At 42.7% G+C, this 21397-nt stretch overlaps 1 protein-coding gene across 1 annotated transcript in view; it reads left to right on the forward strand.

Moving 5' to 3' along the window:
* Positions 1 to 21397, forward strand: part of NCMAP (non-compact myelin associated protein) — a 91401-nt gene that overhangs the window by 60273 nt on the left and 9731 nt on the right. The window contains exon 2 of the mRNA XM_073572485.1: positions 18146 to 18235. Within this exon, the coding sequence (XP_073428586.1) occupies positions 18151 to 18235 (85 nt within the window). The 5' untranslated portion in view covers positions 18146 to 18150. The remainder of the gene's footprint in view (positions 1 to 18145; positions 18236 to 21397) is intronic.

Below are 21397 nucleotides of genomic sequence, written 5' to 3' on the forward strand. Positions count from 1 at the left end.
CAAGTCAAATTTAAATATGAGATATCCAAGATGATTGTCTATAAAATGATGGCAGCCTCAAGTTAAAAGCAGTAGTGAATAATGAGATTTGAAGCAGGAAAGTCAACATTGTTACCCTTTTGCTCTTAGTTTAACATGTTTATTTGCTGTCATGTGAAGTGTGCTGCTGCGACTGAAGTGCGACAAGATGCAACAAATGTGTTACAAATTCATGAACTGTGCATGAATTATGCAAGTGACATGTTTAGTGAAGAAGATCTCTGTGGTTCTACTAAAGAAGATCTCTGTGGTTCTACTAAAGAAGATCTCTGAGGTTCTCCTGAAAAAGTAAGAATCCTTTGAAAAGCATAGAGAATATAACGCACAGATAATCCTTCTCAATTGCACTCCTTTATTGGCTATAATACCAGCAAAGTGGGTAACCCACCACTTCCGAATATTACATTACTGGTAGAAGTTAGGAATTCATTAGGACTGAAGGTGTCCTTTAAAAGGAATCTGTCACCCCTTTTTTGAGATATCATATAATGATATCATTCAATTGTGTGTCACATAAGGATTCCCTTAGTACTTTTGCTTCCCCCTGGCCCCGCACCTTTCATGCATAAATACCTTTTTTATATCGATTCAGATGTATGTAAACTGCCGCTGTCCGGTCTGCTGGGCGGGGCTTATTCACCTGCTCCCGCCCTCCCTGTCTTGCTCTACACAAAAAGAAATGCTGTAATGTTAGTATTGTCTTTTGCTTCCTCCCCTGCCCAGGAGATGTGGTATGCTCCGTACAGGGTCAGACACAGACAATTTTTAAAATTAACTTTTGTTCATGGGAAAACCCCTTTAATGTGACCAGCTTCCTCTGCATGAAGACACGTCACGCATCTGCCGCCAGGATCACCCGAATAATTCACTGCATCTGCGCGGAATGCCACTCAGGCACAGTAAATCAGACCGCCGCCATCTTTCTGCAGACAGATAACAGCGGTCACATTAAAACTGCACATGCGCTTCTCCTGTACAAAGATAGTGGCGGTCAATAAATCATTCGGCTGATCCCGGCGGCGGCGTGTTCGCAACGGTGTTCCGCTGGTGGTACCGCGCAAGAGGCTGCGTAAGTCGTATACAGTTTGTGTGTGTGTGTCTGTGGTGCGTATGGCATATACAGAGTGTGTATGTGTGTGTGTCTGTGTGAGTGTTGCGACAGTGTTCCGCTGGTGGTACTGCGCAAGAAGTTTCCATATTGAGACACCCATCACTTTTGTGTCCCAATATGGCGGTCGATGAACTTCCGCCGCTTGGATTTCTGGGATCCGGACACATCTGGAAGGAACAGGAGGTGAAGACATTACAAGGTAAGTATATATTATTTAGATAGTTCTTTACAATGGACACAGCCTGCAGGTGACACATGGTCTGCATTTGTTATCTATACTGACTGCTCTTGAAGTACATAGAGAAGGTAATGCCCCCGTTACACACTGCGATATCGCTAGCAATATCGCTGTAAAGTCACCGATTTTGTGACGTAGCAGCGATATTGCTAGCGATATCGCTACATGTGATACTTACCTCCGACCGGCTCCCCCGCTGGTTATCGCTGGTCACGCAAGAAGGTCCTGGACCATTTCTTGTCGTCAGCTTCCTGCTGGGCTTCCTGCTGTGACGACGAGTGACGCGTGGACGTGGGCGGGAGGACGTCAGGATCGCCGCGTTTGACAGGTAAGTAGCGACCCCCAACCCCTGCGATGTTGCTGGTGAGATCTGCCTGTGTGGCAGCTCACTAGCGACCACTTAGCGATGCACCAGCGATCCATATCGTTGTCGGGATTGCTGGTGCATCGCTATGTGTAACGGTACCCTAAAATAGCAGCTGATCTCCAGGACGAAAGCTATTCTGATAAGGGTCATTTTATTATTTTTCTACCATGTTGGTTCTTCAGTGTTTTCTTTTAATCTTCTCCAGATTTTCCAAAGTTTTTATGTTAATCATATTTTGTTTATCTTATTATTACTGAATTTCATCTTTAAGAATTTTTAATATATAGATTTTAGGAGTCTTCAATATATAGCATTTTATTTTAGATTTTAGGCATCTAATATGTCATGCATTATGAAATGCAGATGACATATCCCTAACAGAATGTTCAACCTAAGTATTTTAAGCATGTTCATTTTAGTTAACGTCGCCTAAATGGTGGAGACAAGTCATTTTCTCCCTAAGGGTGACGTGTCGCAAGTTCTCTCCTCAAACACTGAGTATTTAAATAATATATATGAGTCAGCCAGTTTGTATTGTACGTGAAACACTCAGTGTTTGATGTTCAGTGACATTTATTAGGACTTATTAAATTTTAATTTTTACAGTCCCCAACCAGAAAATTATCACGTTTGGGAATTTGACTAACACCGGTTCAGTTGTATGTCAATGGTATAGTTATAATTCTGGGAACCTAGGTGATGGGTTCTCGGGCAGCAAAGTAAACTCTCTTCTAGGTTTCCCAAATGTCATGTGAAAAGTTTTCGCCAAAAGGTGAGGGAGTCATTGGCATGGTAAAACAGCCTTTTTATTTCCACCACATTGTACTTTTATCTGCCACCACTTCTTCGCACTGCTCATTTATACCACTGATGATGTCTTATGCAATAGAGAACCTTTGGTGTTCCTATATGCATCAACTATAGGGCTAAGTCACATGAGTATAAAATATGAAGGCCATAAAGCATGTAAATCCTTATAATACCTCATAAAGGAATGTAACTGCAATTTTCTAACATGTTGCCCAACATCTTGCAATAACAAGTTTTTCTGGCCATTAAGTTACAGTAGGAAATTTTAGTACAAAGATACTTGGCCCCATCATTACATTAGGCAAGATAATCTTAGCCATCAAAAGGCTCTGTACTTACCTAGGTCACTAAATCTATATAAAACATATGTTAGTATTCATGTAAAACAGTATAAAATATACATGTTTCATAGGAGAGCAGCAAAGAATTAAATCAATCAATCAATAGTTCAATCAATCAATTTTATTAGATTGAAAAGGTTTTACTGCCATGATAATCCTGTGATGGACACCGTATCAGACTCACCACTAGAGACTGTATGCGTGTTCAAAGACATGCTGGGGAAAACTGAGGACTCCTGTAGGGGAATGTGAAAACGGCTGAAAGTGTGCTGTAGGAGGAACAGGACCTGCAACACGTGACCACTGGGGGAGTGAAAGGGGGGCGGAGCTAGGTCCCGAACTCCTAGCAGGGATAGTGGGACCCAGCAGAACCGGGATAACAGTCAGTAATGCCGAGGTCAGACCAGAGGGCAGTGCAGTAACAAGCTGGTAACACGAATTGAGTGGTAAGAAGCAAGCCAGGAGTCAGAAGCCAGAGAGAGCAACGCAGTACCAGGGGAATAGGCGGAGGGGAAGTCAGGGACAGCCAGGGTAGAACCAAGAGTAACACAGAAAGTTCAGAATGAAAAGACAAATTTCAAACGGGAAACAGACCGGGTCATACACAGAGCAATCGTACAGAAGCAGGCAATATACACTGGTATACAAGGGTCAGCTACTCAGCCAGGAACAGATCACTGACAACGAGCACAGCACCAGTGCGGTTACTTATAGCCCTCCCCAAACAAAAGAGAGGCCACATAGGATTAACCCTAGAAGGACCGTAACAAAAATTCCAGGCAGACTATGACAAATCCCTTTTTGAAAATAAAGCAAGACCCTCCTGTCACGTGTAACTGTCCTGTGTGACACGACCCGCAGGTCGGTAACTGAAACAGCAAGACACGGGGAAAGGGGCAACAGTTACAACGGTGAGCCCTGCGATAGGGAACGGGGATGTGGATACTTCCTGCACTCGCCTGAGTCAGTGTCCCTCCACTCCTAACGATCCCTAGGCCGATTCCGCACCGGGTGCCGATCAAGATACCTGTCACCCTAGCACACCCTACACCTATCCCTTGCTAGGGAGCTGGGTGGTGCAGGCACTGGCCCCACCGCTGTACTAATACACACCAGGGAAAAATACAACCAGGGGAAACATCAAAAAGACTTATCTTGCTCTGCTGTAGAACCAGGCAGCAGAGTGCATCTCCGGATTAACTTTTCGCAGTGGCTCGAAACCTCAGAGCCAGCTGCCACCTTCACCACCTCACTCTGCTGCGGACATCGGGCAGCCAGAGTTCAACACCAGTTTCAGCAGTGGCTCCAACTTTCAAGCCAGCTGCTAACTTCGCCAGGTTTCTGCAGTGGCTTCACACCTCAGCCAGCTGCTCCCTTCACCGTGGTTGGAATCCCAAAAAGACGCTATCACCAACACCTGCTCATAGACCATGTGACCCTATATAGGAAAAGGGAATGGTCAAATGATCAGAGGACAAAAACTGCTATAACCCCAGTGACCACCGGGGCAAAAGGCAAAGCAAAGAAAACATCAAGTGCAATGACCCTAACGGTCACTGGGGGCAAAACTAGAACTGAAACCACACAGTGAGGAAAAAAAAGGTTAATAGTGCTTTTATCTGTCATGATCCAGCATGGATCATGACACCTCCAATCTGGCTTCTGGACTTTATGGACAGCCATTCATTTTCCCTGAAGCAAACACTGTTAAACAAATCTGAAGTATGTACCACTTCTGTGTCATGTGGGTCACACCTAAATCTAATATATACGCTTTCATATAATAGACCATGACAACAAGTGAAGCAAAAGCAAGCAAAGTGAAGAAATACTTCTCTTTCTACATAGATGGCTTATGTGTATGCTTTCTAATTAGGTTCAGTATCAATTGCATGTAGATTCTGTAAAATAATTATCAGTTACTTTATAGGAATACTAGCTGAAGAGCCCAGCATTGCCTGGGCATAGTAACCAACTGTGGTTAGTTATAACAAATTATAATGATTACATTGCACATAAAAACCATGCATCTAATCCTATCCTGTGTGATACTGACTGCTGAACCGTGTATCTAATCCTATTCTGTGTGATACTGTCTGCTGAGCCGTGTATCTAATACTATTCTGTGTGATACTGTGTGCTGAGCTGCGTATCTAATCCTATCCTGTGTGATACTGTCTGCTGAGCTGTGTATCTATTCCTATCCTGTGTGATACTGACTGCTGAGCTGTGTATCTAATCCTATCCTGTGTGATACTGACTGCTGAGCCGTGTATCTAATCCTATCCAGTGTGATACTGGGCTCCCCCTGCAGTCTGTGTCAGAGGGTGGTCTGTGTTGGCACGGTAAAAAATTGTGTTATTTCCAGCTTTACAGAAGGACGATAACACCATAGAAATGATAAGAATAATAGGCCTCAGTTACCACAACTGTCTACAAAGAAAACTGTTGCTGATAGCAACCAATCACAGCTCATTTTTCATCTTTTAAACAGCTCTGGGACAGCGTGGCGAGTTTTGAGAGGCGACTTTTGTGTTTCGACTTTTATGTGGCGAGGTTGGTGTATGTGTGGTGAAATGTGTGCTGAGGGTGGTATATGTGTTGAAGCACGTGGTAGTGTGTGGCGCATTTTGTGTGTGTGTTCATATCCCCGTGTGTGGTGAGTATCCCATGTCAGGGCCCCACCTTAGCAACTGTACGGTATATACTGTTTGGCGCCATCGCTCTCATTCTTTAAGTCCCCCTTGTTCACATCTGGCAGCTGTCAATTTGCCTCCAACACTTTTCCTTTCACTTTTTCCCCATTATGTAGATAGGGGCAAAATTGTTTGGTGAATTAGAATGTGCGGGGTAAAAATTTTGCCTCCCAACATAGCCTATGACGCTCTCGGGGTCCAGATGTGTGACTGTGCAAAATTTTGTGGCTGTAGCTACGACAGTGCAGATGCCAATACATACATACTCTTTTCCCCCATTATGTAGATAAGGGTAAAATTGTTTGGTGAATTGGAACACGCGGGGTTAAAATTTCACCTCACAACATAGCCTATGACGCTCTCGGGGTCCAGACGTGTGACTGTGCCAAATTTTGTGGCTGTAGCTGCGACGGTGCGGATGCCAATCCCGAACATACATACATACACGCACACATTGAGCTTTATATATTAGATATATTAGACAGCCTGAAGGTATGGATCTTTATTGATAACTATTAAGAATTGATACCATAACTAAAGTCCTGAAGTAGGGTTAGCTGGTGCCAGAGTTCTTGTTGGGCTTTGATCTCATTGTTGAGAGTCGAGACAACCCGATTGATGGACTAACTCTCCATCCTCTCTACTACAGTTAGGTCCATATATATTTGGACAGAGACAACATTTTTCTAATTTTGGTTCTAGACATTACCACAATGAATTTTAAACAAAACAATTCAGATGCAGTTGAAGTTCAGACTTTCAGCTTTCATTTGAGGGTATCCACATTAAGATTGGATGAAGGGTTTAGGAGTTTCAGCTCCTTAACATGTGCCACCCTGTTTTTAAAGGGACCAAAAGTAATTGGACAGAGTAAATAATTGTAAATAAAATGTTCATTTCTAGTACTTGGTTGAAAACCCTTTGTTGGCAATGATTGCCTGAAGTCTTGAACTCATGGGCATCACCAGACGCTGTGTTTCCTCCTTTTTGATGCTCTGCCAGGCCTTCAATGCGGTAGTTTTCAGTTGCTGTTTGTTTGTGGGCCTTTCTGTCTATAGTTTAGTCTTTAACAAGTGAAATGCATGCTCAATTGGGTTGAGATCAGGTGACTGACTTGGCCATTCAAGAATCTTCCACTTCTTTGCTTTAATAAACTCCTGGGTTGCTTTGGCTTTGTTTTGGGTCATTGTCCATCTGTAGTATGAAACGACGACCAATCAGTTTGGCTGCATTTGGCTGGATCTGAGCACACAGTATGGCTCTGAATACCTCAGAATTCATTCGGCTGCTTCTGTCCTGTGTCACATCATCAATAAACACTAGTGACCCAGTGTCACTAGCAGCCATGCATGCCCAAGCCATCACATTGCCTCCACCGTGTTTTACAGATGATGTGGTATGCTTTGGATCATGAGCTGTACCACACCTTCGCCATTCTTTTCTCTTTCCATCATTCTGGTAGAGATTGATCTTGGTTTCATCTGTCCAAGAAATGTTCTTCCAGAACTGTGCTGGCTTTTTTAGATGTTTTTTAGGCAAAGTTCAGTCTAGCCTTTTGATTCTTGATGCTTATGAGTGGCTTGCACCGTGCAGTGAACCCTCTGTATTTACTTTCATGCAGTCTTCTCTTTATGATAGATTTGGATATTGATACACCTACCTCCTGGAGAGTGTTGTTCACTTGGTTGGTGTTGTGAAGAGGTTTCTCATCACTATGGAGATTATTCTGCGGTCATCCACCAGTGTTGTCTTCCATGGGCGCCCAGGTCTTTTTGCATTGATGAGTTCACCAGTGCTTTCTTTCTTTCTCAGGATGTACCAAACTGTAGATTTTGCCACTCCTAATGTTGTAGCAATTTCTCAGATGGGTTTTTTCTGTTTTTGCAGCTTATGGATGGCTTGTTTCACCTGCATGGAGAGCTCCTTTGACGGCATGTTTCCTTCACAGCAAAACCTTCCAAATGCAAGCACCACACCTGAAATCAACTCCAGGCCTTTTATCTGCTTAATTGAGAATGACATAATGAAGGGATTGCCCACACCTGTCCATGAAATAGCCTTGGAGTCAACTGTCCAATTACTTTTGGTCCCTTTAAAAACTGGGTGGCACATGTTAAGGAGCTGAAACTCCTAAACCCTTCATCCAATTTTAATGTGGATACCCTCAAATGAAAGCTGAAAGTCTGATCTTCAACTGCATCTGAATTGTTTTGTTTAAAATTCATTGTGGTAATGTCTAGAACCAAAATTAGACAAATGTTGTCTCTGTCCAAATATATATGGACCTAACTGTATGTTAAGCATGAGGCCTACTGAAGAACTTTAGAGCAGTGTTCTGGGGTGAGCCAGAATTAATGCGCCAGTGTCTGTAGAGGTTTTGAATGAGAAATCACCATACAAAGGTCTGTATTCTTGCCACGAAGACTGTTTAAGAACTCTTGCCATTCCATGAGAACCAATATATTTAATTTACCTCTTTGGATGAGAAACCAACAAGCTTATATGCCCCAAGTAATGTGAACGATTGTAACAAAATGAGGGTTTTTTTGCAGGCCTTTTGTCATCACTTAGTCATTGCTGCATAATACCTCTTGTGGGGTGGTTACCACTGAACCTTTCACCATGCCCCTGGACCAGTTGTTTCATAGATATGGGGATGGATTCATGGCTGCTAATGTGCTTTTTATATCTAATGAATACCATTCCTTTCTCCAATGTATTCTGAAACATATTCTGCAGGACGGTTGTGTTCTGTTCGAGATTAATATTTTTAACCTGCGTTTTAGAATATGTAGTTTGCAGTTTTTACTCTAGGTCTAGTCCGCGTGTCCATTTAAATTCTTGTTTGTTGTGATTTTATCTCCCTGCAAAACTTGGCTCCACGCTAATCACATGACCTTGTCTGCAGATAAATAAACAGGCTGAAATCGTATGTGGGCATATGCAAACATAACTTTCATAGCCCGGTACTGAAATGTTCTAAACTCAGATTCTCTAGGGAGGTTTGGCACTCAGCATAACACAAACAATGGCTCACTTCATCAGGGGGGATAAACATTTATTCTCACAACTAGCCAAAAAGTAAGAGGTATAAAGAATTTTACGTAAACTTTAAATAGTAAAACATTGGGTTCATCGTGGATCCTTATTATGTCACAATTGCAATTCATTTTTGAATTGCAAAAAATACTAAAATTGATTTAAACATAAAATGTATGGTAAAAATATAACGATACTCCAATTTTAGATGGGTAACGCAATAAGTTTGCTCCTTATCCATTAAATTACTGTGTAACCAGGACTAAGGGTTTTGATTCACTCAGGGCAGTTATTATAGAGTCTAATTTGCAGTTATCGTTGTAATCCCAAACGTGTTCGTCAAGGCTTGGGAACTTGAGTTCCTCCACATTAAACCCATCCAGACCAAATCTTTGCAGATCTTCTTTGTGCATTTTGTCATGCTGGTATAGGAAGGCGTTTTCTGAACTATAGTTCCATGTCATATCCCAGATCTGTTGTTATGTATACCCATATTGTAAAAGCACCAAGCGCATTGGGTCATCTTCGGGCATCTACTAAGCCATTAGGCCACTCTAAAATAAAATGTGACTTATCACACTAGAGAACTTGTTGTTACTATGACAGATTCTAATGTTGATGTGCTGTACACCACTCCAGCTGCACAGGGTGTTGCTCATTTTAATTTTGAGCTACTATGCATCTACTCAACCATGGAAACTTACTTCATTAAGCACAGTTCTTGTCTGTCAATACTTGATAGGTAAAACCTATAACTCCAGCAGTAGGCCACTCTGTGATTTTGCATGGCCTACTGTCCAATGGATAAACTGCTGTTACTCACAGATGCTACCACTTCACAATAATAGTACTTATGCTTCATCAGGGAAGATCAGAAATGAAACTATCCAATTTGTGGTAAAGATGGTGTCAGTGACAGGTTTAAATTTACTGAGGTCCTTAGTGCAACCATCGCTTTGTGCTCGCTCTTTTGACCTCATTTGCAATGGATGGGGTTCAAACACCTCAAGTCAACAATTAGGAGGAGACACAGACTACAGGTAGCCCTTCTTCAAGAAAACTTCAGAAGTTTTAGGCCGTTGAATAATAAAAAATATTAATTTTATAGATATTAATTTAATTTTTTATAATACAATTCTAAAGGAATGGGCAAGCAACAATTTGATGTGTATGGGAAAGGCAAGACTCTCCAACAAAAGTTGGAATTTCAACTGCCAAACCTATTGTTTTCAAGAGTGATAAACAACTGCCAAAGGTGACAACGCATGAACACTTGGCCAAGCCAAATACTCATATGTAGTGTGGGGGTCAGGAGAGATAGCTGTTTGCCGAAAGAAGGTTCAATGTGACAACTATCTCATCTTTTCTCCCAAAGGTTAAATGATGATATGCTTGTGTAAGCTTTGAAGTAAAAATGAGAAAGCCATACACAGTTTGACTAAGGGCTCGCTCACACGAGTGTATAACATGGTCGAGTGCTATGTTTAATTGGATAGCACTCGGTCCAGTGTTATTCTATGGGGCAGTGCTGATCAGTGTTTCTTTTCTCATGGCGTGTCGGCAGGAGAAAAATATTGCAGCATGCTACGAGTTGCTCAGCAAATCAGATGACACGCACCCATTCAAGTCTATGGGTGCATATAAAACACCGGACGGTACTTGGATGTCATCTGTGTGCAGTCCGATTACAGCGGATGCAGACAATGGAAAAAATGGAGAAATCAAGTTGTCCGTCTTCTACGCACCTGTGATGCGATTCTCTTATCTGAGAGAATCGGATCACAGTAAACTGACACCTTGGTGTCATTACCATAATCGTGTCGATTCACTCGTGAGATGAAGCTATGCTTCCACATTAACTTGCCCACTACATTGATATATAAAGCATACTTGCTTATCTCTATAATGGGATAAGTAACCAGAAGACACGAGTCATGCCAAAGAATTGGATTGGTTAAAATACAGCCTTTCTGATTCTTCTTTCCTCAAGGGGAGTAGAAGGGAACCTGTCAGCAGGATTGTGCACAGTAACCTACAGACAATATATATAATATTAATTATGTAAAATTGGGGCAGGTCAGTGAGGGATCAGTGACCTGTTGTCATGATCCATGCTGGATCAAGACTGATAAAAAGCACAGGTAACCTTTTTTTTTCCTAAGCTGTGCTTAAGGTTGGTTTTTGCCCCTGGTGGCCATTAGGATTATTGCACTGTGGTGTCGTTTGTTCTAAGTTTGCCCCCGGTGGTGGTGAGCGTCATTGCACTCTAGTTTCTTTAGTTTAAGTGCACATGATTATAATGCAGGTGTGATTGCTGGCTCTGCTATAAAAGAGTCACAGGTGTTGCAATCAGTGTTGGTGATAGTGTTCATTTCAACCATCCTTGGTGGAGGAAGGAGCTGGAGAGCGTTCCTTGCAGCACTGTCTTAGCCCTGGTGTGGAAAGAATCATAGGGGATTTCCTTGTAGCTCTGACAGAGCTTGGTGGCAGCGATTCAGGAGGAGAGCTGGAGGAGAGCTGCATTCTGGTGGTGGACTCTGTTGCCAGGAGTAAGTGCAACAGAGTAAAGCTAAGTAGTGTTTCCCTGTTTGTGTTTTTTCTTAGTGTGTATTAGTACAGCGGTGGGGCGAGTGCCGGCGCCACCCAGCTCCCTAGCAAGGGATAGGTGTAGGGTGTGCTAGGGCGACAGGTTCCTGATCGGTGCCAGGTGCGGAATCGGCATAGGGAACGTTAGGAGCGTTAGGGACACTGACTCAGGGGAGTGCAGGAGGTCTCCATGTCCCCTTTCCCTATCGCAGGGCCCACCGTTGTAACTGTTTCCCTTCCCTTTGTCTTGTTGTTTTAGTTACCGGCCTGCGAGCTGTGTCACACAGGACAGTATCACGTGCCGCGTCCTGTTGTTCTAGTTACCGGCCTGCTGGTCGCATCACACAGGACGGGTCCATGTGACACCTGTCAGCAGTCTTCATTATGAATACCTAATCAGAGCATCACATGAAGACCCCCACAGGCTGTACCGGAGCACAAGCATATCATTAACTAAAAACTGAAAATAAAGATTAAAAAACAACAACCACAAGACTGATTTCATCAACCAAGGTATCATTGTAATCAGTATAACGATGCCGACCTGATACTGTCTGTAGGTTACTGTGCACAATCCTGCTGACAGGTTCCCTTTAAAGCAGACCTGTTACCAAATTCCACAATATAAACTAGTATAACTTTGAAAATCTATGAAAATATGGCCATGTAATCCTGATATTAAGAAGAGCAGTCCATCTAAAATGCTATTATTAACATTGTAAGGGACCATCACAAAGGGTTATGTAGCCATTCTTAGGTGGATTTTCAAAGCATGGCAGCCTCATTAGATTTAAGACATCTCTTATATATGCATTTTCTAGTGTGAAATTTAGTCATTGGCTTTAGGAGGACTGCTGGACTTTGTCCATATACTGTACATTAGTCTTGCAGATAATCATAATTTTATATATACTGATTTTGCACAACTCCTGCTTGAGAATTTTGACGTATTTCGAATTTGGGGATGTGCTTTTTGACATTCCACCTTTAATTACTGTGACATAGTAGTTACTTCTTATCATCTTATGAGGGAGCGGTCAATACTTTCTGATGTTTGGAAAGTTTGACATTTAAAGTAATGTAGAGCTTTAATCCATATTAGACAGCTGACACAATTATCTATGAAAGTCAAAATTTGTCTCCATATTACCTTCCCCTTCTTAGGTGTTCATGTTCTAATAGTGACCATGCTTTTTTTTTCCTTTGCCTTGTACCAAAAGCAATAGATCAAATAGGAGATCAATGCCTAAGGGCCCCTTTACATTTAGCGATGCACCAGCGATCCCGGCCACGATATGACCTGGACAGAATTGCTGGTGCATCGCTAAATGGTCGCTAGTGAGCTGCCAAACAGGCAGATCTCAGCAGTGATGCAGTGACGTAGCAGCGGTAGTTACTTACCTGTCAGACGCGGCGATGATGATGTCCTACGCCCACATCCACGCGTCGCTCATCGACGCCAGCAGGAAGCCGCCGCCGAGAAATGGACCAGGCCGATTTCGCGTGATCACCGATTACCAGCGGGGGAGCCGGTCGAAGGTAAGTATCACATGCAGCGATATCGCTAGCAATATCGCTGCTGCGTCACAAAATCGGTGACGCTTTAGCGATATTGCTAGCGATATCGCAATGTGTAAAGCCCCCTTAAGAATTGGTACTTCCAAAATCAATACAGAACCGAAAAAGAGAGCTACAAGGAAGTTTTTACCAAAAATTATTCAATATTTTTATTTATATTCATATATAGAGCATGAGTGCAACAAAGTTATAAGTGGGGACAAAAATACAAAAGAAGCCGCATAGAGATTCAAGGTATCATGTACACATGGTATATATTGCACAGGCAGCAAGTTATCAAAGGGCAAAAAATATTCCAATTATTAAAAAAGGCAAATGCCAATTAAATATGTAGAGCAAATTCCAGCGAATCACAGCATATCAGCTATTACTACTATAAGGTGCATGTGCAAATAAAGTGGCTGATGCAAGAGAAGCATAAAGTGCTAGGAAATGCAATAGCTGCCCAATAATAAAAGTCCATATTAGTGCTATTAATGGGCTAAATTAATATACATGAAGGCGGCAGGCACCCTGACGCGCGTTTCGCACTAGCTTTGCCCAGGGGAGGCGTGTGTGACCTTCCCTTCCACCTTTAATTACTGTGACATAGTAGTTACTTCTTATCATCTTATGAGGGTGTGGTCAATACTTTCTGATGTTTGGAAAGTTTGACATTTAAAGTAATGTAGAGCTTTAATCCATATTAGACAGCTGACACTATTATCTATGAAAGTCAAAATTTGTCTCCATATTACCTTCCCCTTCTAAGGTGTTCATGTTCTAATAGTGACCATGCTTTTTTTTCCTTTGCCTTGTACCAAAAGCACCTGAACTAATAGGAAGTAAATGTATTTAGTTAACAGCTATATATAAATCTAGGAGAAAATGTAAATTTAGTATGAGAGCTAGAGTAATTGAGGAAATTGTGCATTATTTAGTGCATATGAAGAAACCCACCAAATTATATATTAATATATTTGTACAAGAGTTAAGTCAGATTTCAAGTGTTTTATGGCCACTGCTTCATTACTTGTGTGTTTTAACACAGAGCCTCATTGTATGTTATTGAGCAAATATAATGAGCTATTCATGGAGCCTAGCAATGCATTATGGACTGTCTACTAGCGAAGCAGTTCAAGGGCTCTCTCCTTAAGAAAACTGTGGCTTATTAGCTTGCCCAGTGAAGGACTCCCTAGATGTGCAGTATATTTCATAATCATGGCAGTGGTTAGAAGAAAATATTTCATGGATGAGGATCCCTGTGGGTCCATAAAGACAGCAGTGTTCTACCAAAATTAAATAAACTAGGAGACTATACCAAGCAGTTGGTATGACAAACTGCATGAAAATTGTTTTTCTTGCTTAATGCCAAATATAATTGGGCAATGCCTCATGGCAATTATATGTCCTTAAAGTGTGCCGGCTGTTTCAAATAACTTTTCAAAATAATCTGTTGTGTGTGAATATGACGAATAACACTATTTCTGGCTGTTATTTAACTTGTACACTGCATTTTCACCAGTTTTCCCCTGTGTAGGCTGTATCACTAATTTTCAGTTTTCTCTGCGCTGATGGGTGAAAACTAGCTCGTATTATATCTTCTATACCCGGCAAACTCAGACATGACAGGTCCCTGCTCCTTTTTCTCTGTAGCTCATAGATAGAGTTAGCCGGAGCATGAAATACAGTAAAGAGCAGTACTGAGCTGTGTGGTTGTGAATCCTGTGTAGGCTGTGTAATGTTCAGTTCTATCTGAGCTGATGGGTTGTATACTAGCTCATATTACATGTTCTATGCTCAGAAAACTCAAACATGAGGGATTCCTGCTCCTCTTTCTCTGTAGCTCACTAATAGAAGCAGCAGCAGCATGGAAGACATTATAGAGTAGTACTGAGCTCTGTAGCTGGGAATCCAGCACTAGAGTGAAGTAAAACAGTTGCTTGAAGCTGCAGCACGATCTGCCTTGTATTCTACTGTCTTGAGGGCTCCTCACTCCTTATCGTGCTGCTGCAATGCAGGTATGTGCAGGCTCCACAAGATGGCAGTAGAGTGGAACAGAGCTGGCCTGCAGTGCAGCAGTGAGGCTACCACAGGTGGCAGCAGAATAGTCAAACAAGCAGGGTCAAATCCTAGACTGTAGCGCAGTACCAAAGGAATAAGCAAACTCATGGTTAGAGACAAGCCAGGGAATCAGTAACGGTCAGGAGCGGATAAACCAAAAGACAAAAGACAGAAGCAGGTCAGGATACAAGCCAAGTCAAAACCAGAGAGTCAGCACACTAAAGAGAGACACTGAGAACACTGAGTCAAGATGGGATTAGGAGAAAACAAAGACATGGGTTTAAACAGCAAACGCAGCAGGACAAATCAGAGCAATCAGAGTCAGGTACAGCAGCCCTAGGCAAAAACTATAACTGACATCGCCTGCAGGAAGTGACGGCGATAAGTAGCCAACCTGAACCCAGACTGAGGCTGGGAAAGTTTAACTCCTGACATGACCAGACCGGGAAAAGGGGAAAAACAGAACTCAAAACCCAGTCTGGATCATGACACTCCTCCTTGTACTTTCCCTTTCCAAATAGTTTAATATAAGCTGTACCTTGACACCTCAGTGTGCTTGTTCTGCCCAATATTGATTTGAGCCATTTATGTGAGTGGATTATAAGTTCAGGAGGTAGAAAAGAGGGAGATATTAGCTCATAACTGGAGAAAGAAGCAGATTTCTCTATGATGTTACAAATCTTCTTGTATTCAATTGTAATATTGATTTATGCAAAATTTGTAAAAACTACAGTCACCATTTAAACTAATAATATAGTTAGTTACCCTCATTTTTATTATTTCATACATGTGCAAGTTAAGAGCATATCTATCCTAGAAAATAATGTAAGAAATTATATGCAAAAATATTAATATTTTTTTCTCATATATTCATAGAAATCTATGTTTGTCTTCATATAAAATTAGAAGCATGTGGATGTACAGTATGATGCACTTACTGTAGCTAAAACAAGAAGTGGATCTTAAAGAAAGAAAATGTGTAAAGGAATAAATTACTTCATTTAATACTTCTTCACTTTTTTTAATCTGCAGTGCCAGTTGAGGCACAAAAAAATACTTGAACCAATCAAGGAACCATCCCCTTTGTGGAGCCCTATTTGAATGAAGTGGCAGTTGAGAATGTGCGCCAAAGTATTTTTACATCAGTCCCGGCTAGTTCTGCCCACTTTTTTGAAAAGTTGTCAGAGCTCAGGCAGGATGAATCATGGCCAAGCGTACTTGACAAAACCATTATGTCAGAAATGTACTCCAACCCCTGACTAGAACACATTTCTTGCGGTGGTGCACAACTGTGGAAAGTGAACTCATTTCACTATGAGGCGAATGAATGAATTTGGTGCATTTTACTTCAGCACACACTTCATAAAGATGGGTATGCAAAATGCCAGATTTGATGAATTAGGACCTTAATGCTTACATGTAACATAGTGAAATAAAACATGAATATGGGACAGCATACTTAGCGGAACACATTCTCATTATTGTGGTTAATGAGATGTTCAGTTCACATGTGCATAACCTTAAAGAGGATATCCAGGACTTTTGAAAAAAAAGGCATGTAGCTTCCAACAGAGGCAACTACCTGTCTGTTGTACCCTGTGTAGGCCATTGACCGCTCCTGCCAGAGATTCAGCTACTCCTTGTCAACAGAGCAGCAGTTTCTCTTCCCGTTGACAGGGAGAGACTACTGGTGTCATGCTGATTGACAGCCGACTCCCGCTGCCTAATTGGGAGAAGCCAATTGTCAATCAGCATGACACCAGTAGTCTCTCCCTGTAAACAGGAAGAGAAACTGCTGATCTGTTGACAGGTAGTAGCTGAATCTCTGGCAGGAGCAATCAATGACCGGCACAGGATACAACAGGCAGGTAGTTGCCTCTATTAGCAACTACATGCCTTTTTTTAAGTGCAGGATATCCCCTTTAAGTCTCATCTCTTAGCTACATTTTTTGTGAAATATGCCTTTGATTGCAAAAAATGCCAGTTAATTCCTTTGAGGCTTTAGATTGAGGGCAAAGTTCACATAATTCAATAGACTAATGCTTGGTGTTATGCCAGTCTTGGCTATACAGAGTTGGTGTGAATACATTGGCATAGTATATCTTGCAACTAGCCTACCTTTTTGAAGTTAGAAACTTGGTTGGTTAGAATTTGTGTCCACAGAGCTGCAAGCTGTCTCATAGAGTGCCAGTTTATCAGTAGGATGTTTGATTGGGGTCAAGTGTTTACATCACATATATTATGCCCCCCAGACAAGTTCTTTCACAGAAAACTTGGTAAACAATTATTTATAGATATATGGAGGTCAATAGCTTTGCAGCTGCTAATCTGAAGGTGTTAATGGGTCACTTGGTGAGGTTTATTCCCCAAACTGTATGTGAGGGTGAGAAGCATGGACTATAGGCATTGATGCAGCAGAATTGGATGGGACAGACAACCCATGGAACAGCAGAACTGGATTTGAAGAGCTAGATATGCGAACAGTCATCTTGTTGCAGAGCTGAGTGTGCAGATTGAAGTAATCAGAAACGAGCTGTTAGCACCACCCAGAAACAGCAGAGCTGAGTTGGCAGACAGACACCCTAAAGTTGCAGAGCCAAGTGTGTGGAAAACACCTTGGAACAGCTTAGCTGAATTTGTAGTCAAACAACTAAATGTTGATTTGTGAGGAAAGCACTTTTGAACAACAGAGCTAAGACAGCAATTGTGCATTTGGTTGCAACAGAGCTGGATGTGTGGGCAGCACTTTGGATAAGAACCACTGAGACAGCAGTAAGGCACTTGGTTGTGGCTTAGCCAGCTGTGCAGTAGACACTTTGGAATGGTAGAGCCAAGTTGGCAGCAAGTACCTGGTTATAGCAGAGCTGGATTTGGGGACAGCACTTGGGACCAGTAGACCCAAATTGGCAGCAGGTACCTGGCAGTAGCAGGGCTGGATGTGCAAACAGCACTTGGAAACAGGAGAGTTGATTTGGTAGCAGGTACCCGGCAGTAGCAGGGCTGGATGTGCTGACAAACTTGGAAGCAGGAGAGCTGAGTTGGTAGCAGGTACCTGACTGTAGCAATGGTGGATGTGTGGACAGCACACGGAAGCAGGAGAGCTGAGTTGGCAGCATGTACTAGCTGTAGCAAATTCCAGCAATATTGTGTGGCTTGACAAACATTAGACTAATAAATATATGGTATAAATAAATTATCCCTGAAAGCTCATTCCCATAAAGTGCATGCTGGTTATGTGCTATTATCTACATCAAATACAATATTTCACTGTTATCGGAACTTCTTATTTTTCCACAGTTGTCATGGCAACAACACCTCAATTAATGAACACAACGCTATCTCCAGTAAATACGACTACCAAGTCACAGGAACAGATTCTTTATCAGAGTAAGTAGAATTATTACTTTCCAATTTGGCATGATTATAAATGTTACTATATGGCAGGCTTCCGATTCCATGCACCGGTATATACTTCTGCTGATTGTTTCATAGGTTATCATTTAATATATTACATTTTACAGGAAAAGTGGTGTATGAAAGCTCATAAACACATTGTATTACATTTCAGGGGACAGCAAGTAATAATACTATATACGAATACATATAACACACCTTCTGACTTCATGATTTATACATGTACAACACAAGAAACACATAAAATGTAATTTAAAAAGTCTTAGGTGCATTTATTTTTTCCCTAATGTAACGAGTAGTTATGGATTATTATTAAATGTGTATATAGCACTACGTTATACGTGGCGCCCCTGAGGCTCAGTCGCCACAGAGGTACTGCACCTTCTCCTAAGGTGTAGTGCCCCCACCACCTAGGTATGTTGGGGGCTCCTTTCCACACTCCAACACTCGCATCCCACACGACAGGGAGGTTGATTGAGTCTCTGCCCCGGAGGACACGGCACGGAGGCAGTAACCAGTGTGTACCATGGACTGTGAGTAAAGCTTTGGAACTGCAAGCCCTGATGTCTTCCATTCATTTGTGCGCTAACACCGTCAGCACTGCTACATCTGGGTACCAGCATTCCTCACACCGCCTGCGCTTATCCTCATCTATTGCAATTACACTGCCCTGGGGTTACAGCTTCACCTGTGGGGATCTACATCATCTATGCTGCAACACACCATCAGCCCCAGAGGATCTGCACGCAGCGTTGGCTTAACATCTTGCTTGCCAAACACCACAGGTGGCGTCATGAACTATTCCATTAACTACATATACATTCTGCCATTGGCTTGGGCGCCCAGAGCCACGGTCCGGGTCACCGCTGCTGTGACACATTCCCCTGACACCGGCCCGGTACCGAGTACCCCACAGCCCTGGGAGGGCGACCCATTATACAAAACAAAATATCTAGCTATAAGGGGATGTCTACTAATAAAAAGGAAACATTTGCTGAAAATCCGCCTCTTAATCCATGTGTGCAAAATGTAAACTTTTGCTGTGGATTTGTGGCTGGAATTCACAAAATCCATCTGCATTGAAAGAGGTGAAGCTTGTGGTGGAAATCCACAACAGAAATGTACATGCTGTGGATTTCAAATTCCGCAAGGGCTGTAAGGGCTCATGCAGACATCAATGAAACTCGATCCAAGCACAGACCGCAATGCACAGACTGTCTGCAGGTCTCCGGACCCGCGCTCAACTGCCTAATAGGCATATACGAGTTGTAGGTTCAGGTAAGGAGACCTGCAGACTTGTCCCTGCATTGCAATCCGTGCTTGGACCAAGTTTCCTAGACAGGGAGGTCCATCATGTGCAATTCGCTTTCAAAAAATTAATTTATCACAAATTATTCATAATGTTTGTTTGCTCCCAATTTCTCCCTTTTTGCACTGTTATACCTTGTGTGAATTTGACTTCTATATTTTGGGTGGATCGTTTGTTGTGTACCTTCACTTTACTTACACGACTTTCACATTAACCCCTTCCTGACATCCGACGTACTATCCCATCCACGGTACCCGGGCCCGTATGACCGTGGACGGGATAGTACGTCTACCGCGATCAGCGGCGCCCACGTGGTGAGCGCCGCTGATCGCGGCCGGGTGTCAGCTGATTATCACAGCTGACACCCGGCACAATGTGTCAGGGGCGGTCACGGACCACCCCCGACACGTTAACCCCTTGCACACCGCGATCAAACATGATCGCGGTGTACCGGGAGTTAAAGGGAAGCATCGGCAGGGAGGGGGCTCCCTCCGTGCTTCCCTGAGCCCCCCACGGCAGCGCAATGTGCAGCGCTGCTGCGGGGGGCTCCTTTCCTCCAGGCCCCCGAATCCAAGATGGCGACGGGGGCCTTCGGGGGCCTGCAGGAAGCTGGCTTCCTCAGTGCCTGCAAAGCGCAGGCATGAGGAAGCCTTCGGCACTGCCTGTGACAGATCGCTGTAAACTATTTTTACAATAAAAAGCGTCTTTTAGCGTGCGACAGCTGCCAAACATAAAAACCGCCATAAATAGTAAATCAACCCCCCGTTATCACCCCCTTAGTTAGGGAAAAATAATAAAATTAAAAAAAATGTATTTATTTCCATTTTTCCATTAGGGTTAGGGTTAGGGCTAGGGTTAGGGCTAGGGTTAGGGCTAGGGTTAGGGTTAGGGTTAGGGCTAGGGTTAGGGCTAGGGTTAGGGCTGAGATTAGGGTTAGGGGTGTGTTGGGGTTCGGGTTGGAGTTAGAATTGGGGGTTTCCACTGTTTGGGCACATCAGGGGCTCTCCAAATGCAACATTGCATCTGATCTCAATTCCAGCCAATTCTGAGTTGAAAAAGTCATATGGTGCTCCTTCCCTTCCAAGCTCTGCCATGCGCCCAAACAGTGTTTTACCCCCACATGTAGGGTATCAGCCTACTCAGGACAAATTGCAAAACAATTTTTGGGGTCCAATTTCTCCTGTTACCCTTAGGAAAATAAGGGGGGGCAAAAATATCATTTTTGTGGAAAAAAATGATTTTTTTATTTTCACGTTCGAGCGTTATAAACTTCTGTGAAGCACTTGGGGGTTCAAAGTGCTCACCACACATCTAGATAAGTTCCGTGGGGGGTCTAGTGTCCAAAATGGGGTCACTTGTGGGGAGTTTCAATAGTTTAGGTACATCAGGGGATCTCCAAACGCACATGACACCCGCAGACCATTCCATCAAAGTCTGCATTCCAAAACGTCACTGCTTCCCTTCCGAGCCCCGACGTGTGTCCATACAGTAGTTTTCTCCCACATATGGGGTGTCAGCGTACTCATGACAAATTGGACAACAACTTTTGGGGTCCAATTTCTCCTGTTACCCTTGGGAAAATGAAAAAATTGGGGACTAATTGATCATGTTTGTGGAAAAAATGCGATTTTTTTATTTTCATGCCCTGGCATTATAAACTTCTGTGAAGCACTGGGGGGTTCAAAGTGCTCACCACACATCTAGATAAGTTCCTTGGGGGGTATAGTTTACAAAATGGTGTCATTTGTGGGGGGTTTCCACTGTTTAGGTACATCAGGGGTTTTGCAATCGCGACATGGTGTCCGATCTCAATTCCAGCCAAAAAC

This window comes from Dendrobates tinctorius, unplaced genomic scaffold (assembly GCF_039654945.1).
Source record: "Dendrobates tinctorius isolate UK_male_01 unplaced genomic scaffold, ASM3965494v1 ptg000007l, whole genome shotgun sequence".
In the NCBI taxonomy this organism is placed as follows: domain Eukaryota; kingdom Metazoa; phylum Chordata; class Amphibia; order Anura; family Dendrobatidae; genus Dendrobates; species Dendrobates tinctorius.